This window comes from Nicotiana tabacum, chromosome 11 (genome assembly GCF_000715075.1).
Source record: "Nicotiana tabacum cultivar K326 chromosome 11, ASM71507v2, whole genome shotgun sequence".
In the NCBI taxonomy this organism is placed as follows: domain Eukaryota; kingdom Viridiplantae; phylum Streptophyta; class Magnoliopsida; order Solanales; family Solanaceae; genus Nicotiana; species Nicotiana tabacum.
In genome coordinates this window covers 39,556,878-39,579,331 of record NC_134090.1, presented here as the reverse complement: position 1 = coordinate 39,579,331, position 22,454 = coordinate 39,556,878, and the positions used below count along the sequence as shown (strand labels likewise).

General features: G+C 33.8%; 1 protein-coding gene across 1 annotated transcript; it reads right to left on the bottom strand.

Moving 5' to 3' along the window:
* Window positions 1–14,280: 14,280 nt before the first annotated feature.
* LOC107801201 (purple acid phosphatase 23-like) lies at window positions 14,281–21,158 on the bottom strand. Its single transcript, XM_016624484.2, has 7 exons — window positions 20,746–21,158; window positions 19,425–19,616; window positions 17,104–17,440; window positions 16,137–16,354; window positions 15,799–15,989; window positions 15,205–15,486; window positions 14,281–14,683 (listed from the first exon to the last, which is right to left on the bottom strand). The coding sequence occupies exons 1-7, from the start codon at window positions 21,008–21,010 to the stop codon at window positions 14,552–14,554; spliced, it is 1,617 nt and encodes a 538-aa protein (XP_016479970.1). The 5' UTR covers window positions 21,011–21,158; the 3' UTR covers window positions 14,281–14,551.
* Between the last annotated feature and the right edge of the window lie 1,296 nt (window positions 21,159–22,454).

Here is a 22,454-nt window from a genome sequence, read left to right as displayed (position 1 = left end):
ACAATTCTTTTCCGAAACTTTGGAGCTAGAAAAAAAATAACAACTTTAATATTGAATATTTTAATACATAGATACTGTAAGAGTTGATTAGCAGGGGCTTAACAGATTTCTTGGCCGAAGGCGAAACCATATTGAGAGACCCTTAAATTTATTTTATAAAATATTTATACTAACAAAAAAAAAATTGCTTTTTAAATAACAAAATTAAGCATTTAAAACAAAAAAGTGAATTTCAAAAAAAAAAAAAAAGAGGAAGATGAGCACAAAAAATAAAATTGTGGACTATCGGATGTTGTGGTTCAGAAACCAAAGTGAAAAATTCGATTTGACTATCATCACAAACAAGAAAAGGAAGTAAACGTACATAATGTAATAGCTTAAATTTTGAACATTGACGGTGTCAAAAATATTTACTCCTTTTGATCAATTTAAACGATAATTGTAGTTGATTCTATTAAGTAACACTTATTGGTGAATATCCAGAATAAATTATAAATAACCTAATATAATATGTCGAATTACACCAAAAGAAAATTGGTGCATGAATCCTTTTGTGTTCGCGCAATTTCAAAGAATATTTTAAAAGAAATTCATTATGTTGTCGATACATATAACATAATTCATATATAAAAAGGAAATAATTAAAATTGAAGAGTGAAGCAAATATGCTAATTAAGGAGGGAAGAAAATTATCATAATATATAAATTTACTGGTATAAAATAACCTAATCAAGTAACAAAAAAATATATTGTAACACTTTTCTTTATACTAATTATTTATATAAATTATATAGTATATAGTAATAATAATAATAATAATAATAATAATAATAATAATAATAATAATAATAATAATAATAATAATAATAATAATAAGACAGGAATGGAAGTAAAGCGTTAAGAATATATATATATATATATATATATATATATATATATATATATATATATATATATATATATATACATATATATTAAAGTAAACTTACATGCTGGAGAAAGAAACATCAATCAATATTCAAAAAATGTTATTTTTTTTTCTTTTTAAAATATGTTTGTTTGAAGTCAATTTGTATAAATGGACATCAGACAAAAAAACTCATCCTTTTATAGCGAAATAAATTAATTTCTTTGTAACAAAAGAAAAAAAGACATAAAAAAATAAGCTAAAGGAAAATAAATATAGAAAAAAATAAGCTAAAAGAAAATAAATATAGAAAAAAAATATCATACATTATCAGCATCATTTCAAGGTACGTGTTTCAATTTTCCTATTCGCATAAATATAAGTAAAATCTGGTTCTTGGCCGTGCATGTTATGTGCTTGGTTCGTGACATATATGTGCTTGTCAAATCTTTAGTTTCTCGTACTTAATCAATATATATATATATATATATATATATATATATATATATATATATATATATATATATATATATATATATATATATATATATATATATATATATATATATATATATATATATATATATATATATATATATATATATATATATATATATATATATATATATATATATATATATATAAATTAAAATAAAAAAAATTATCTTTTGTTATAAATGGACATCAAACAAAAAAACTCATCCTTTTATAGCAAAATAAATTAATTTCTTTGTAACAAAATAAAGAACGACACAAAAAATAAGATAAAAGAACATAAATATAGAAAAAAATAAATGAAAAATCTAAAAGCAAGAAATAAGAGATGACACCACATTTCTTCTTTTGTTTCATCTTTATTGAGTAAAAAAAATTTGGAAGCCGATCTCATCGATTTCAAAAAATCAACTCAAATACATAGATTATAAGATAAGGATATCCTAGAATATTATTATCTTTTAGTTTACATTGTGTGTCATTTTTAAAAAATCTCTATTACTAACAAGCTGCTATGATATTCGAATTTGAATTTAAATGCAATTTGAGTAGTTTGCATTAAGGCTAAGCCAAGTATGGTATCGAGAAAAAGTTACTTGGCAATTTAAAGATAATATATTCAATGTTATATAATAATAATCAACTAATTTAACATTTAATGATTCAAATAACAAAAAATATGTATATATAAAGTATTCAAAATTCAAAGTATGTGGCTAGACATATGGATAAACTCAAAATGGAGTCATACTTAAATAAAGTTTCACCAGCTAAAGAATCATTTAAATTTTTAGATAGGCGATTAAAGTGAATTTTAAATTAACGATAATATCTTCATTTGCATCATTATAAAGATAATCATTATTGAAATATATATAAGTTTTAGAAACAACAACTGCAAATAACTATAAAATCCTTTCACATTTAAAACCCTATAATATAATTCTTTAAAACACTATAGCTAAGATTTGAATAGAGCGAATTTTTTTAAAATTAAATAAAATATATAGGGTACATACATGTTTATCCAAATAATAAAAAAGAGTTTAAACAACAACAACAAAAAACCCAGCTTGATCTCAAAAAAAGAGTTTAAAAATCAGATAAAGTTTACTTACATATATAATGAAGTAAACCTATATGCCGGAGAAAGAACATCACAAAAATCATCCAATATTCAAAAAAAAAAAAATTGAAGAATGTTTGTTTGAAGGTTAATTTGCATAAATGGACATCAAACAAATAACAAACTTTGGCTACAATTGCTATTATCGATTTCAATTTAGCACCTTCAAGGAGTTAAAAGGTATAAGTTGAAACCTCTTCAAGACAACATTGCAAGGGTATAATATTTTTTTTGTTGAATAATATTTAGTTTGAACCATTAGATTATGTGAAAGGTTTTTTTTTCTCGAATTCAACAAGAGGTATATTAGTTTCTATAGCGATTTTCAAGTGTAACAAAATAAGGTAGGGGTAAGGTCTGTGTACACACTACCCTCCTCCCACAGTGTGGGATATTACTGGGTATGTTGTTGTTGTATTGAAGTATAACAAAAAGTATATTTTAAAATCTATATGTATATAAGGTATTCAATATTCAAAATTCAAAATATGTGGCTGGAGATATCGATAAACTCAAAATGGAATCATACTGAAATAAAGTTTCATCGGCTAAAGAATCGTTTAAATTTTTAGATAGCCGATTAAAATAAATTTTAAATTAAGGATAATATCTTCACGTGCATCATTATAAAGATAATCATTATTGAAACTATATAAAGTTTTAGAAATTGAAATTTCAAAATAGAAATACTTTTTTTTTTAAAATAATAACATACCAAATAAGAGTTCAAATCATAGTAAAAGAGTCGCGTCGTAACCAAAGAATCTTTCATATTGTGTCAACCTTTGTGTTTTGCCATAAATACGAGTTATTATTTCGCTTTGCGGAATTTTTAGGTTCCAATGAAACCAATGAGAATGGAGCAAAAATAAAATTATCAACACGAGATTTAAAAAATGTTAGTCTTTTTTCATGTAGTATTGCTTAATCAATATCTAACGATTATCTATAATTATTTGGAAGATTCAAATTTTAAGGTTATTTACATATAATTCAAATAACTCAGATACTTAACATGGTTAATGTCAAATATCAAAAAGGAGTCACACTAGGGGGGGAAATAATTCACTGGCTAAATTTTTTTTAAAATTTTTTAGATAGCCGACTAAAATGAGTTTTGAATTAAGGATAATATTTTCACTTACATTATTATTGACAAATAAAGTTTTAGAAACTGAAATGTTAAAATATAAATATTTTTTGAAAGATATCAACACACCAAATAAGAGTTCAAGCAGTAGTAAAAGAGTCAAGTCGTATCCAAAGCGTCCTTCCTTCATAGTCTCAATCTTTGAACGTTTTGCCATAAGCATGAGTTATTATCAAAAAAGTTTAAATTTTAAGATTATTTACATATAATCCAAATAACTCAAATATTTGACATGATTAGTGTCCCGCATCCGCGCTGGTGCTAATACTAGTTTATAATAAATTTGGGGCCTTCAAATTTTGGAGACCTAAGGCAATAGCCTCACTGCCCAAAGCCTTAGAGCCACCCCTGGTGATTAGGCAAGATAACGTTATTTCAGCTTACCGAGGATATGACCCTTCATATGAAGGTGTGGAGGTCGAGAATCAAGATAGACAGCAAGTAGGTAGACAAGAGTATTAGTGTTAGACCTGTATTCTGTTATTGTTAGATTTATTACTTGTTGTTCCTTTCGTTTCGTTTTCTTACTATCTTGTTGTTGTTATTGCTTGGTGCTATTGTTATTTTTCTCGACTTTCGTGAGCCGAGGGTTTAGTAAAAACAATATCTCTACCTTCAAGGTGGGGGTACGATATGTTATAAATCTGTATTCGAAAATATATTCAAAACGAGTAGCAATAAAAAAATCAGAAATGTAGAAGAACAGAAAATGAATCCGAGCCCACTGAATTCACAGTGTATCCTTAAGGAACTTAATCCCCTCCTAGTACCCGAGGTTTAGGATTATTTCCTCGTAGGATATAACAGATAACCTCACTGGTGTAGTGGTACTTCAAACCCCAGTGATCGACGAACTCAAAGAACAGTAGTAAATCACACTTACTGCTTTCTTTTCTATTAAAACAATGCAGAAAGAAGAAGGAGAAATCAAAATTTTCGTAAGGAAAATTTGACGGAGAGTTCATGTATTTATAGCCAAAAAACGTTGGGTTATACTGAAGAGTTACAACTCTTCAGGTAAGGTTGCAACTCAAAATGGCTATTTTATAAAACGGTCATTTATGCAAACCGCCAAATTATAACGAGAAAAGTAAAATGGAGGAAAATTGAATTACCGTTACAGTAACGGTCTAATTTGCATTTAATTAATATTGCGTTAATATTAACAAATAAATTTGGCCCAAAAATTAATCAATCAATCGTTTGACCAAATCCGAATCCAAATTCGAATCCGAGTCGAGCGAGCGACAACGACGACGGCGCGAGGCTGACCTTCTTCTTAACTCTTTACGAGCTAGAAGAAAAGTCTTTTCCTCCTCCAATATGGGACAATGTCCCTTTGTCAAGGAGGGAAAATCAAATTTTTATTTTTTCCCTCCATTTCCCATTCACCCTCTTTTAAGCTCTAAGAGGCTTTAAACCCAACAATCCCCTACATGAATGGGGAATGGTTATATCACGGAAATATGCATGAAAAACTGTGTGATTTACAAGCAAGGATAAATCGCATCTGGATAAGTAGGTTTCCATTTGAACTTTCCGTAGTGAACTTATGTCGGATATACTCAATCAATTAGTAGATTTGATATCTTTGAACCGTCGAACTTTGGTGTATAACTGTCACGACCCAAATTAACTCTGGTGATGGTGCCTATCGTGGAATTAGGCCAGCCTCTACTTATTAACTCATCATAGTAATAATAACTTTGAAAAATAAAGACGGAAGCAATTAACAATAAGGAAAACCTTTTTGAAACAGGATAAATCCCAAAATACGATACAATCCAACCCAAAAACGGGGTGTCACTAAGTACATGAGCGTCTAAATCAAGATAAAATCCAATACAATGTCTATAGAAATAAACTGAAAATACAACTAGTGATAAAGAAGGAGAGTCAAGGCCTGCGAACGCCGTGCAACTACCTTGATAGTCTCCGAACTCTGAAGCCTCAATCAGCAACCGCTGCCGTAAATTGAATCGCCTGGATCTGCACACGAGGTGTAGGGAGTAACGTGAGCACATCCAACTCAGCAAGTAACAAGTCCATACTTTAGAATGAAAGATAGTGACGAACTCAACTGATACAACTAAATAGAAATAACCATGCAGAAATGTAGGCATGCTTTCTAATTAAATAGACAACTCAAAACAGCAAGGTAAAACATATCCGAACTGTATGGAATGCACCATGCTGTCAACCTCATGTGCTCACACTCTCAAATGCTCAACCACTCGGTACTGTATATGGCCCATAAGGCCCAGGGAAGATCCATCCCAAAATATATACATCGCTGACTATAAGTCACCCAGTACCGAGGAAGGCCAATCAAGCCTTATGAAGAAGATCCATCTCCAGGTATCAAGTACTTCGGACAAGATCCATATCCAAGGAAGATTCATCCCTCAATAATATCAACCCCGCTCACTGGGGTGTGTACAGACTCCGGAGGGGCTCCTACAGCCCAAGCGCTATCACAAATCAGTATAACCACTGCAGCGTGTAGCCCGATCCCATAACTGTCACTCATAATCAGGCTCTCGGGCTCACTCAGTCATCAATCTCTCCAGTCTCACTCACGGGCTCACAATGTCATGAAAACTAGCCTGAAACAATGATATGATGTATCGATAAATAACAACTGAGACTGAGATATGATATGAAATGCATGTACATGACTGAGTACGAAATATCAATGTAATCAGTGAGATGGCAGCAAAAAATTACCACTATGGGTCCCAACAGTATCATCATAAAGCCTAAACATGATATCTAGCATTATTGATAGCTCAACTACTTTATCACATGGTGAAAACACGAATATCAACAAGATATAGTCACTATACAACGTCATGGAACCAACCAGGTCACATTCTCACGGTGCACAACCGCACGCCCGTCACTTGGCATGTGCGTCACCTCAACACCAATCACATAACACATAATTTGGGGTTTCGAACCCTCAGAACTAAGTTTGAAAGCGTTACATACCTCAAACCGAGCAAATCTCTACTCCACAAAGCCTTTGCCTCTCAAATCGGTCTCCAAACGTCCCCGAATCTAGCCACAAGCAGTGCAATACAATTAATATATGCTAAAGGGATCAATTTCACAAGAAAACTACTAAATTAGAGCCAAAAATTCGAAATTGACTTAACCCGTCCCCCGGGCCCACGTCTCGAAATACGACAAAAGTCACAAAAACCCTAAAGCTCATTCACTCACGAGTCTAACCATACTAAATTTATCAAAATACGATACCATTTGCTCCTCCAAATCCCCAAAATTCACTTTCCAATTCTCAAGCCCTAATCTCTCAAATTTCACCTCAAAAACTCACCAACTAGGTGTAAAATCAGTGGAGAAACACCATTATTGAAGATAAATAGTCACAAGGAGCTTATCTCAGTAATAACTTCAAAATCCTCCTCAAAATCCGAGTTCCAAAATGTGAAAAATCTCGAAATCCCATTTTTATATGTTCTTCCCAGGCTTTTCACACTTGCGGCTCTATATTTGTATCTGCGGAGCCGTATCTGCGGTCAAACCTCCGCTTTTGCAAAAAGTCACTTAAGCCATTGCCTCCACTTCTGCAATCACAAGACTACATCTGCGCACATCGCACATGCGGATGAATCTCGCATCTGCGCCCTTCTTCCCGCTTCCGCGACCATCGTAGTGTGGGAAAGTCTTCGCACCTGTGAACTTTGCCCATCTCGTTCTTGGTCGCATTTGCGATCCTTGCCACGCTTTTGCGGGCTGGCACCTGCGGTGCCCACTCTGCAGGTGCAGTTACTCCAGTAGCAGCAGCACTTCCGCTGCATTCCTCAACTAAAAATCAAGCCGTTAACCACCCGAAATCACCCTGAGGCCCTCGGGACCTCAACCAAACATACCAACACGTCCCAAAACATCATACGAATTTAGTCGAATCTTAAAATCACCTCAAACAATATCAAAAACACGAAGTACACTCGGATTCAAGCCTAATGAACTTCTAAACTTCCAAATTCTACAAACGACGCCGAAACCTATCAAACCACGTCCGATTTCCTCAAATTTTGCACATAAGTCATAAATTAAAACACAAACCTACTCAAATTCCCGAAAATCAAATCTGACCCCGATATCAAAATTTTCACTGCCGGTCAAATTCGCCAAAATTCCAACTTTCGCCAATTCAAGCCTAATTCTACTACGGACCTCCAAATTACATTCCAGATGCGCTCCTAAGTCCAAAATAACCTAACGGAGCTAACGAAACCATAAAAATTTAAATCCGAGTTTGTTTACACATAAGTCGACATCCGGTCGACTTTTCCAACTTAAACTTCCAACTATGAGACGAAATGTCTCAATTCACTCTGAAATCACTCTGGACCCAAACCAACTAACCTGGTAAATCATAATATAGCTGTAGAACACAAAAGAAGCAGAGAAATGGGGGAACAGGGCTAAACTCTCGAAATGACCAACCGGGTCGTTACCTAGACAACCATAAGTCACACAATCAACCCTTAACCATCTTTGGTTGTGTTCGTTTCTGCCATGAAAACTGCCTGGTTTCTTAAGTGCATAGAAAACTGGCCTTACAAAGTTCTCCTAGAAGCGGGTAACACTTCACATTTACATAGGTGATTCCTAAATGTTCATCCCATAGATACACTATTTGATATACCCCATATCAAATTTAAAAACCATTAAAAAGCCTTAATACTTTATCCTTGATACTGAACATTGTCTCATCACGAGAATAGACCAAAATTTCTAGTTAACAATGTTGAAATGTCATTAATGACTTTGTTTGATCTCCTTGAACCTAGATCTTGGGATCTCCAGTCTTCTAGGTAGAGTTACCGCCACAATAACTTGTCCTCGGCCATAGTCTCATTCCCCTCGATGATTTCTCAACCACCTCTCCAGTTAGGCCTTTCGTAAGTGGATCCGACACATTATCGCTCGACTTTTCGTAGTCAATTGTGATGATCCCCCTAACGAGTAGTTGCCTAACGGTTTTATGTCTTTGTTATATATGACAAGATTTACCGTTATACATAATGCTCCTAGCCCTTCCAATTGCCACTTGACTATCACAATGTATGCATATTGGTGCCAATAGTTTAGGACAAAATGGAATATCTTCCAACAAATTCCGAAGCCATTCAGCTTCTTCACCAGCTTTGTCGAAGGCTATAAACTCAGCCTCCATTGTAGAGCGCACAATACAAGTTTCTTTGGACGACTTCCAAGATACCTCTTCTCTACCAATAGTGAATACATATCCACTTGTGGACTTAGAATCAGTTGAACCGGTGATCCAATTTGCATCACAGTATCCCTCAATCATCGCAGGATAATTACTAGAGTGTAAAGCAAAGTCTTAGGTATGTTTTAAATATCCCAAAACTCGTTTCATTCCCATCCAATAAGATTGACCTGGATTACTCATGTATCGACTCAATTTACTTATAGCACAAGCTGAATATGGTCGAGTACAATTTATGGTATACATTAAACATCTCAGTGCACGAGCATAATCCAATTGTGATATGCTTTGGCCTTTGTTCATTGCAAGTGCAAGATTCACGTCAATTGGAGTCTTTACAACTTTAAAATCTAAGTACTTAAAATTTTTCAAGTACTGTTTTTATGTGATGAGATTGCGATAAAACCAGACCTTGAGAAGTCTTATGGATCTTAATACCTAGAATTAAATCGGCAACTCCCAAGTCTTTCATATCAAACTTGGTAGTTAGCATACACTTGGTCGCATTTATGTTGGCAATGTCATTACTCATTATCAGCATATCATCCACATATAAGAAAACAAGGATTATGTGATTTGCAACATTTTTAATGTATACATATTTATCACATTCATTTATCTTAAAACCATTTGACAACATTGTTTGGTCAAATTTCGCATGACATTGTTTGGGTGCTTGTTTTAGTCCATAAAGTGACTTAACAAGTCTACATACCTTCTTTTCTTTACCTGGAACTACAAACCCTTCAGGTTATTCCATGTAAATTTCTTCCTCCAAATCTCCATTTAAGAAGGTCGTTTTAACGTTCATTTAATGAATTTCAAGACCATATACCGCAGCTAATGCTACTAACGTTTGAATGGACGTAATTCTTGTAACTAGAGAGTATGTATCAAAATAGTCAAGACCTTCTCGTTGTCTATACCCTTTGACCACAAGTCTTGTCTTATATTTGTCAATAGTACCATCATCTTTCATTTTCCTCTTAAAAATCCATTTAGAACCCAATGGTTTATTTCCTGGAGGAAGATCAACTAATTCCCATGTATGGTTGTTCAGTATGGATTCTACTTCACTATTGACTGCCTCTTTCCAAAATAATGATTCCAAAGAAGACATAGCTTCTTTAAATATTCGAGGCTCATTTTCCAATAAGAAAGTCACAAAATCTGGTCCAAATGAAGTAGACATTCTTTGACATTTACTACATCTTGGATCCTCCTTATTATACGTACTTTCTTTTGTCTCTTCTCGAGATCGTTTAGATCCTTCACCAATCGACTCACATTCCTTTTTATATGAATATATATTTTTGAAGAATTCAGCATTATCTGATTCTATAACCTTATTATTATGAATGTCGGCATTTTTTTGATTTATGCACCAGAAAACGATATGCTTTACTATTGGTCGCATATCCTATGAAAACAATCAACGATTTTTGGTCCTATCTTTAACATTTTGGGTTTCCCCACACTTTAAAATAATTCAAGTTGGGTTTCTTTCCTTTCTATTTTTCATATGAAATGGATTGCGTTTTGCTATGGGTTACTCGATTGAATATCTGATTAGCCGTAAGAGTAGATCCCCCCACAAGTTCTGTGGCAAACCAGAACTTATCAACAAAGCATTCATCATTTCCTTTAATGATCAATTCTTTCTTTCCGCAATCCCATTGGATTAGGGCGTGTAAGGGGTCGTTGTTTGATGAATAATTCCATATTCTAAGCATATCTCTTCAAAAGGAGATTCGTGTATACTAGGTGTTGTTGTTGTTGTTGTATCTCTTCAAAAGGAGATTCGTATTCACCACCCCTATCACTTCTTATTATTTTGATTTTCTTGTTAAGTTGCGTTTTAACTTCATTTTTGTATTGTTTGAATGTATCTATTGTTTTATCTTTACTATGAAGTAAGTAAACATAGCAATATCGAGTATTGTCTTCAATAAAAGCTATTAAATACTTCTTTCCACTGCAAGATGGTATTGACTTTATGTCGCAAGTATCTGTATGAATTAAGTCTAAAGGATTTGAATTCCTTTCCACTGACTTATAAGGATGTTTAGCATACTTAGATTCCACACATATTTGACATTTTGATTTGTCGCATTCAAATTTAGGCAATACTTTCAAATTAATCATTTTTCGCAAGGTTTTATAATTGACATGTTCCAAACGTATATGCCATAAATCATTTGACTCAAGTAAATAAGAAGAAGCTGAAATTTTATTATTATCAACAACCATTACATTCACCTTAAAAAGGCCCTCAGTAAGGTAACCCTTTCCTAAGTACATCCCGTTCTTACTTATTACAACTTTGTCTGAAACAAAAATACACTTAAACCCATTCTTTGCAAGAAGTGAAATAGAAATTAAGTTCTTCCGTATTTCAGGAACATGACAAACGTTGTTCAGAGTCACCACTTTGCATAGGTCATCTTTAGGAATATCTTTCCATAACCTTCAATTTTCGTCGTTGCAGAATTCCAATAAAAATGGTCTCGTCGGTTCCAGCGGGAGCATATGAAGAAAATGCTTCTCTAACAGCACAAACATGGTGGGTGGTACCAGAATCAATCCACCACTCCTTAAGATCTCCCACTAAGTTTCATTCAGACAACATAGAGCACAAGTCACCAATATCATCATTTGTTTGAACCATATAACCCTTTTTCTTCTCTTTCTTTGGAGCACGACATTCTACAGCTTTGTGTCCAGCCTTTCCACATTTGAGGCAGTTTCCCTTGAATTTCTTCTTGTTGGGATAGTTGTTTGGTCCAGAAGACTTCTTCCGCTTCTTTGGATTAGTTGGAGCAATTTCAACAATATTTGCTCCCATAATTATTGAGTTCACACATGTCTTCTTTTCTGCAGCTTTATTGTCCTCTTCGATCCTCAATCGAACGATGAGATCTTCGTGTTTTATCTCCTTGCGCTTGTGTTTCAAGTAGTTCTTAAGTCCCTCCATAAAGGAGGCAACTTCTCAATCATTGCTGCAACTTGAAACGCCTCATTGATGACCAAACCTTCAACAAAAAATTCATAATTAGTAACAGAATTGATACTTTCAACAAAAGCATTAATTCATATTATACCTTCAGCAAGGAGATCATGAATGATAACTTGCAGTTCTTGAACTTGGGTAATGACATGCTTGTTGTCTACCATCTTATAGTCCAAAAACTTGGTTGCAACGAATTTCTTCAAACCGGCATCCTCGGTTTTATACTTCTTCTCCAACGCCTCCCATAGTTCTTTTGAAGTTTCCACATTAGTATAGTCGTTGTAAAGATCATCATCCATTCGGCTAAGAGAAATCTGAGTGCTTCCATGCCTCAGTCATCATAAAACGTTCATTCTCAGGAGTTAATTCCGGCAGAACTGGAATGTCCTCTTTGATGAACTTCTGTAGACTCAAAGTAGTCAAATAGAAGAACATCTTTTGTTGCCACAGTTTGAAGTCAATACTGAAATTTTTTTCGGGCTTTTCCGCCGGAGCCGGTGGTAGGACAGAACGACTGGAAGAAGCAACATTGCTCGTAGAGCCAACCACATGAGTTCATGTTTCTGTCATTTCTGTTAATCACAAAACATAAACAAAATTAATTAACAGTGAAGTATTTAAAATCTTCAAACCGAAAAACTTTAACAGAAATAGATTAAATACAACGGTGAAGATTTTATTTCTTCAAACCGAACACAAAAGGAGTAGAAAATCCGAAGATTTTAGTCTCCAAACTGAGAGTAGAAAGCACTAGGATTTAGTCTCCCAGAAACAGAATAAAAGAAGAATACAGAAAAATAAATTAAGTTCCTCAAGCTTGTTATAAATCTGTATTCGAAAATATATTCAAAACTAGTACCAATAGAAAAAATCAGAAATGTAGAAGAACATAAAATGAATCCGAGCCCACTGAATTCACAGTTTTTCCTTAAGGAACTTAATCTCCTCCTAGTACCCGAGATTTAGGATTATTTTCTCCCAGGATAGAACAGATAACCTCACTGGTGCAGCGGTACTTTAATCCCCAGTGATCGACGAACTCAAAGAACAGTAGTAAATCACACTTACTGCTTTCTTTTTTGTTAAAACAATGCAGAAAGAAGAAAGAAAAATCAGAATTTTTGTAAGGAAAATCTGAGGGAGAGTTAATGTATTTATAGCCAAAAAACGTTGGGTTATACTGAAGAGTTACAACTCTTCAGGTAAGGTTGCAACTCAAAATGGTTGTTTTATAAAACGGCCATTTGTGCAAACCGCCAAATTATAACGGGAAAATTAAAACGGAGAAAAATTAAATTACCGTTACAGTAACGGTCTAATTTGGATTTAATTAATATTGCATTAATATTAATAAATGAATTTGGTTCAAAAAAATTAATTAATCAATCGATCATTTGACCAAATCCAAATCTGAAGCTAAAGCCGAGAGACGAAGTCGCGAGGCTTGCCTTCTTCGTAACTCTTTAAGAGCTAGAAGAAGAGCAATTGTATATATACCCATCAAAAGTCTTTTCCTCCTCCAATATGGGACAATGTCCCTTTGTCAAGGAGGGAAAATCAAATTTTTATTTTTCTCTCCATTTTCCATTCACTCTCTTTTAAGCTTCTTTAAACCCAACATGATCTAAGAGGCTACAACTTCCAATGCAGGTGTCATTAATGGACTCAACCTGCTCTTACAATGCAATACAGTTTTTAAAGGGCAGGCACTGGACAAGACATCCCGCGTTCACGCTTCTGGGAAGGGCCGCACACCGAGGGGTGTGATGTAGACAGTCTACTCTAACGCAAGATTAGTGTCTGCTTTTACGGCTCGAACCCGTGACACGGAGATAACTTTACTGTTGCTCCATAAAAAACTTTTAAACAGATTTTGAGTCACTCTGCGAGACGTCTAGTAATCTCTGACTTGGTTTTCGCATCTTAAGTCAGAGAGACTCATGTATAAAGATATGATAACCCGAGACATAGAGATAACTATAAATGTTTACAGGTCTTGGCATGCTGGAGAATGATAGGTTCAGCAGTTTCTTCTATAGGCCTTAAAGAGGACTTGCAGAAAATTTTCATCTTTGTCTTGCGTTAGTCTTCGAATAAAAAAATCCACCAGATAACATTCTGATGAAGAGCCAAAATCCAATGTTTCATAGATAGAGAGAATAATGCCGAGTTTCATTGATAGAAGAGTGCCGAGTTCAACGTAGCATGGCACTTACAAATGGAAAAGAAATATGGTACTGGTTATCGCCTTTGGAAGATGCAAAAATCATTTTCTTCGTTACATGCAGGTGGAAAAAATTTGTTTCAAAGTAGTAACTAACAGTGAACTGGAATACCTTAGAGCCATTTCCAGAGAAAAATTAAAAATGCTTCAGTAATAGAGAACATAAATACTTTTGGTGAATAGTACTAGTAATTACTATGACATCAACAATTTTTATTACTTTTCTCACAGATATCCTCCTTGGAGTATAGCCCTCAGAGCCACATAACCTTATCGGAGACCCTATACAGCGCCTATATCATAATCAGTTCTATAAACTCCATAACTATTTCACTTTGTTGAATAATTTTATTAAAGATATATTTGTCCGCCATCACCTTTGAGGTTGTCGTACAGAGCAAGATTGAGGTTGTCGTACAATGTATATTTGATCACCATGACTGTTTTCATGGTAAATGTCCTGATTACGGTGCCAAGTCCATAATGCATGGGTTGAATTTACCATCTGCATGTATGAATGGAGAAGAGACATACGTTAAACAAAAAAAAAAGACAATGGTAAATATGAAACATACTTGTTATCAGAAATAGAATCAGTTGTGTAGCTTTGATGAAATAAAAGTGACACAGCAGCCAACAACAACAACAAACCCAGTGAAATCCCACAAGTGGGGTTTGGGGAGGGTAGTGTGTATGCAGACCTTATCCCACCTTATGAAGGTAGAGAGGCTGTTTCTGAAAGATCCTCGGCTCAAGAACAGTAAAAATGAAGCAATAGAGAAACAATACCAACAACAAGGTAATAAGATAATGAAGCAAGTAATACAATGAGTAATAACAGAGATCCAGGAATACGAAACTACAAGAGTAGGTGACACAGCAGGCAGGTTATTTACTATTTTACAGTATCTTATTATAGACTAATAGCTTTCTTTAACTTGATGAAAGAGGCTTGTTTGACATCAAGGTGAACATTATACTGCATATAGATAAAGAAAAGTAATATAGCTAAAGCTCTGGCTTTACCTCCAGTATTCCGTGACCGAAGCTGCTCTCTCTGTATGCACTCCATTCGGGTTGTCTGTCCCAGCAAAATTTTCCTTTAGCAGGTCCACTGGAAAAGTTCATGTGACATACACCTCCAAATTCTGGAATGTTGTCACTTGGTGAAGGACATTTCCCGGGATCATCTGCATAATCAATGTCAACTTTCTCAATATTACCACCATCTCCTACCGTTATATAAACAGGGCCGCATGGATCTAATGTATAGTTGTAGACTCGATTCATTCGCTCATACGCATGTACCTGACATGAATTACACAAATTAAGTTAAAATGAGAAACCTATCTTTTCGTGAAGAAATCCTAATTAAATGATTTCATGAAATCCTAATATCTAGATTGCACTGTTACTTGAACATACATATTCGAATTTCACTAGAAATATTTCTTATTTCACCAATTATGATTTTCTTAGCCTCTTAATGCTATGATATGATCTGGTAAAAGGACAGAACATAAGCAAAAATAGCTTCTTATTTCAAGGCCAGAGAAGTCTGGACTGAGATCATTAATTTGCTTATCCATAGCCAGCCATTAGGAGTGTATTTCAGCTTACATGACCAGAGAAAACAATATCAACGCAATACGTATAGAGGATTTCTTCCATTTCCTGCCTCATGCACTCAAATTCTTGGTAGTGTGACGAATAGCTATTGTACCAAGGAGAATGCCATGCAGCCACTAACCAAGGAGTCACGCCACGATCTACTTTCTCCAGGTCATCCTTAAGCCAAGCATACTGAGCACCTGATACAAGTTAAACTAAAAACCACATCATATTTGTAGCATGATCTTTCTTTATGGAAGTATATCAGAAGTGAAGAGGCAGTGACTGAAGATACTGAAGTGAAAAATGAAAAATGATTTATTAACTCAAGCAATATAATTGCTTACTGGTCTGATTATAGTCAACATAGGCTCCAAGCATGATGAAATGGACTCCTCCAGCATTAAAAGAGTAGTAAAAGTTACTGTTAGAGCCGGATTCCTTTGAAGGAACAGCAAATCTTGTCAAGTACGACTGGAATGTGAGGCCTGTTACTTGAGGCTCAATCTCATGGTTTCCTTCAATAACCATCATCGGAACTCTTGAGATCAGCGGCTCCATAAACCTGCAACTCCAGTTTATTCAGTTCAAATTTCTCTCTTTGCTTAAATTAGTAATGCACCACAAAGAATCATATTCAGATTAGCTTGTTTCAAATCCAACGACTTCCAATTTTTCACTTTATTTTCCATTTTCTATCTCATAGGAATATATAATAGGCTCTGTAGCAGTTTGTTGTTCCACAATGATATCAATTTTATGAGCACTCAATAAATAGTGTACCTGGCCTCAACTCAAACCTCACACCCGAAACAGACTATTGCATCCCACATGCTCAACAATTACATCTATATATGTATATTGTCTGCCCTAATCATTGTTACAACTTATGATTTGGCCATCAAAATAGGCACCTAAGTTAGCCCTTTAAATGATTCTCCTCACAATACATCTAGCTTTAACAAAATGACATTGTTACAACGGAACACCGAATATTTTGTGCAATGTAGAACAGCTAATTCAGTTATTATCTTGAGTTCAAATTGCTATAAAGATGAGAAAAAGTTCTACTTTCTTCAAGTAAAATCTCCATGTAAGATTAGAAATTAAAGAGAGAACAATATTCATTCGCAAGACATATCAGCAGTAGCTGACTATTTGTATCAATATGCCATATCAAAAGACAATTCTATATAGCATTCTAGCGACAGTGCAAGACAGGAGGCTCCTGCTCATCAAGAAAATTATAGAGAAAGGGCAGACAAGTTTTAAGAGACAAAAGAGATTAGTTAAGTGAGAAAAAGAATAGACGACCTTCCCCATCCATCCCACCGAGGTTGATATGTCTCTCTGATGGGTGCATCTGGAAACTGACACGAAAAGCATGAAGCTCCTTTACCACCCGTTGTAAGGTATTGATTTGCATAAGTTAAATCTCCGACCATCAGAATCATGGAAGGATCATTTGTTATGAGATGATCAATGGTTGTGGTTGTATTGCTTGTAAGACCCAAGTCGCCAACAACTGCTATTCGTCGTGGATACTTGTTAGATGCAGGCAATGGGAAGGTCTCAAATTCAAGTTCCTTACTCATTGCTGCTAAAGAACTATCCCCACACTTGTAATAATACTTTGTCTCAGGTTCAAGACCTATGGAAGGAAAGGAACTCTCATTTTTGGATCAGAAAAAGAATAATTACTTATCACTTAATAATAATGGCATCCGCATAACAGAATAAATCAAAAGACCTAGATGTACATTTGAAATGTGCAAGTTTGTAAGATTTTGTTCCCTCCAAGTCCTAAAAAAGCTAGTAAATCTTATCCTCCATCGGTATTACTGTTACCTTTTTCATATGAATGCTAAAATACTAATGGATGGTCTCCATTTCACGACATCCTGATGAGTCGACATTCCATATGAAGCTGAAAGATTATCAATCAACTGAACTGAAATTACAAAAGAGGGATGAAAGAAGTTCCTCTAACCCAAAGTGTACTTGACAACGATAGTAGTCCACACGCAAAGCTAATGTTGCTTGCTATTCACTGGATATCTGAGTGCAATACAAACTACATTATCCTTCTAGTGATCTATATGATCCTCTACATCCATTTTAGTAATTTACGCTATAAGACACATACGCTAGATGCACCAACTCACACAGTTTAGCTTATGGTCCTCCTATTGATTAATTAGAGATAACTAGTGGCACGGAGTAAAGCAAAGATATGTGGAAGGAGTGGAGAACTAGCATTCATGGATCTCTTTAACTAATGCAATATACGTACATTTAAGTTATCCTACACTAACGGCTCATAATTCAGAGGCAATCAGCAGCATATATAGATACATATACACTGCACATGTGCAGCCTCTTAGTAAACGGGGAAGATCAGTAATATATTCTACTCAAATTCAGGGGATTAACTACTTTAGGACCCTGCCACTTATACTTGTATGTAGAAACTTGAAACCAGTAGGTGTTCTTTGTGAAGCTCCGTTGTATAATATGTACCATTCTACTGTTTCTTCCCTTCTTCCTTTTGAACTTCTTTTTTCCTTTGAGTTGCTTCCCCACAGTCAAATGAATCAAATTGTCTTATTAGAGTTAAAGGTAATTCAAACTGTTCCCTGCATCTAGTTGACTTTCTTAGGCAAAACTGTGCTCGCACTGCAGCTAAAATATAATTCTTCGGCAGCATAAATAAAAGTATAAACCTGGTCTAATTTATCATTCCAAATTAAGTTAGCACATTAAAAATAGTGTAGCTGGAAAAAGCAAGATATTATTAGCAAAGGGAACATATGCAGCCATTTAAAGGTTTGTGCAGATAACATTACCATCAATCTTCACATGATGAATAATTAGAGATACCTAGTGGCACGGAGCAAAGCAAAGATATGTGGAAGGAGACATGGATTTCTTTAACTAATGCGATATACGTACATTTAAGTTATCCTAATGGCTTATAATTCAGAGGCAATATTCAGCACCATATATAGATATATAGCGAACTGGTATATCTATATAATATACCACTCAATTTTAGGGGATTAACTACTCTAGGAACCTGCCGCTTAAATTTGCATATCGAAACTTGAAACCAGAAGGAGTTCTTTGTGAAGCTCACTTGTTTAATCTGTACCATTCTACTCACTCTTCCTTTATTAGCTTACCACAGTTATGATGAATTGATTGTCTTATTAGATTAAAATATCATCTAACAAACAAAAGGTGGTAACCATTGTAGCCCCTTACTTATATAAACTGCAAAGCAATTCATGGTTTAATCTACATTTTCAGGGAAGGAAGATTTGGTGATTGAATTTTCTAATAACCAAAGGTAATTCAAACAGTTCCCTATATCTACTTGACTTTTTAAGGCAAAACCGTGCTGACTCGGCAGCTACAAGATAATTCTTCCAATGGCATCATAACCAAATGTATCGAAATATGGTCTAATTTATCATCCAAATCAAGTTAGCACACTAAAAATAGTGAATGTTCGCAAGAATGTGTTCTTTTCTATCAACATGCATGGATCTCAGTTTGAAGCTGGAAAAGGCGAGATATTGTTAGCAAAGTGAATATATGCAGCAACTCAAAAAGGTTTCTGCAGAAAAACTTACCATCAATCTTCACATGATGAATAATGCCAGAGGTGTAGTTCCATAGACCTTCAAATGGATACAACTGACTGTAAACCACTGAAACCCCAGTTTTTTTCATTGTGTACTTCCCACTTTCCTTTCCATACCACACCTCACTTGCTACTGTTGTTGGATCATGTGGAGTCACATTTAGACCAATCTGAGCTTCCCCTAAAACCAATAACAAGAAACCATAAAAATACTTTAAAACGACTTGAACAATCAAATCCATTCTAAATTAATTAGTGTTATGGCAATTGGTACGCTTCATGATCTGAGCATCCCCTATAGACCAATTGGAAAAGCTGCCAAAGCCGAGACACAAAAAAGAAGATAACTACAAAAAATTCAAGTAACTTGACCAAAGGAAACCAAACTAACTGAAAATAGTATACTACCATTTCCACAAGCTACAACAACAACAACGACGACAATTACACCTCAAACCTAGGCAAGTTGGGTCGCCTATATCATCGTTCCAAAACTAAATTAAATAAAGCGACCACACAATAAATTAATGAATTTAAGTTGAAGGGGAGCCTTGGCGTGACAGGTAAAGTTGCTTCCATGTGATCAGGAGGTCACGAGCCGTGCAAACAACCTCTTGCAAAAGTGATAATTTTATTTAGATTCTTTAAGTTAGAGTTAAAGAAAACTGGGCTAACCTACCGCACCTCGCGCATAGCGGGAGGTTAGGGCTGTTTTTTTTTTTTTTGGTAAAAAGAGTTCAAAACGTCTACATGCTTTGTGCAATTTGACATGCTTCAACAATTTACCCAATTTTTTCCACATTACTAATCATGTTTAGTATAAATATTTACCTGGTATTCTTTTACATTGCGAGTGCATAAAGTCAACTCCATTAAGTAACTTTGACCAGTTAATTCCATCTAAATGAACTGATACTTCCATTAGTGGTACACACTATTTCTTGATCTAGACGTCCTCTTAACACCAATAAAGTCAAAAATGGAAAAAATTCTCAGCCAATCAATCATATGCGAAATCACGGTATCTCTATTTGCTATACCGAAAGAACCAACAACACAGCAACAACGACCTAGTAAAATTCTACAAATGGGATATGGGAGGGTAATATGTACTCACACCTTACCCCTACTTACCTCTGCCCAATGAGGCAGAGAGGCGGTTTCCTCTGTACCAAAAACCAAAACATTGTAACCCATAAATAAATGTAATTTGAACAAGATTTAAGAACTAAGCAAATCTTTTTCTTTTCTCCATAAAGTAGCTAAGCAAAGAAAATAAATTTAAATAGAGAAGAGGAGTATGATATTACCAGTGACCCAAGAAACCCACATAGAAGTAGGAGAAGATGACAAGGCAAGAGCAATCTGTTCTGGAAAAAATGAAGTCACATTTCTCTTAAGCCTTGGATGCTCCATTGGTAAATCATCACTTCCTCTACGCAGTGAAGGATCAAATCTGGTAGTTACTGGCTTAAATGGTCCATCCAATGTTGTAGGTATGGCGTCTGCAACTATTACAAGAAACTGAAAGCAGCAAATTGTTATACAAATTTTACCAACTTCCTTAATCATCATCTTTAGCTCTGAAACCAACTGGATTTTCTTGAAATGTTTAACATGAAATATAATATTCAATTGTTTGTTAAGTTGGTTGAAACACTTAAGTCAACACATTTTAAAAGCCTTTTATCTTCAGCCAAAAGTTAAACAGCTAAAATCTTGGGTTGGAAGATGTCAGACTATGGTATTTAAAGAATAATTTAGTTCTATATTTTCACTCCAATTTGAAGTCAATATACAGATATTGACTTTAGTCTAAACTAGAAAAAAAACAACTAAGAAAGAAAGAAAGAAAAAAGAGAGAATTAACTTAATAGATATTCTTAATCTATATATATATATATATATTAAAGCAAGAAAGTTACCATATATGATTGACATTATGGTTAAGCCAAGTGGCAAGCTAATAAATGTCAATAGTATATGATAACTTTATTCTATATTTGACTATTTTTTATATTTGACTATTTTAGTTAAATACAAATATATATATATATATATATATATATATATATATATATATATATATATATATATATAAAATGTAAATTTGAATTTTAGAACTTTATCTATAAATTCAAAATTATCTTTTAATTCAAATTCCGTATATATATACGGAATTTGAATTAAATATATATACGGAATTTGAATTAAAAGATAATTTTGAATTTATAGATAAAGTTCTAAAATTCGAATTTACATTAAAAATAAAATTTATCTTTTTTTTATCATGTTATCATATGCAATCATATTAGGAACTTTTGTTATTTTTTCTAATTATTTAAATATTACTTCGCATCTAGCCAAAAAATAATAATACTCCATATCACTATAAATTTTTTTCATATTTAAAATCTTATAAGTATTGTTCTTTGAAACATTGTAGCTAGATTTGAATAAAATGAAATTCGTGTAAAATAAATGTAATATATAGGGTACACGTCTATGTTTATCTAAATAACAAAAAAGAGTTTACAAAACCAAATAAAAGTCTACTTACATATATAATAAAGTAAACATACATGCTGGAGAAAGAAACATCACAAAATCAGTCAATATTTAAAAAAAAAAAAAAAAGTTGTTTCTTTTTTTTTTCTTGAAGAATATTTGTTTGAAGAGTCAATTTGCATAAATGGACATCAAACAAATAACAAAACTTTGTCTATACAATTTCTATCATTAATTTTAATTTAGCACATTCAAGGAATTGAAGGGTATAAGCTAAAACCCCTTCATTTAGCTGTAGTCAGACCAATATTGCAAGGGTATAATATTTTTTTCGTTGAAGAATATTAATTTTGAATCATTAGATTATGTGTAAGATTTTTTTTTCAAACTCAACAAGAGAGAAATTGTTTTCTAATTGATAGTTTCTATAGTGTAACAAAGAGTATATATATAAAGAAAAAATTGGTATGACGTGAATTTTTTTTTTTTAAATGTAAACAAATTATTTCGA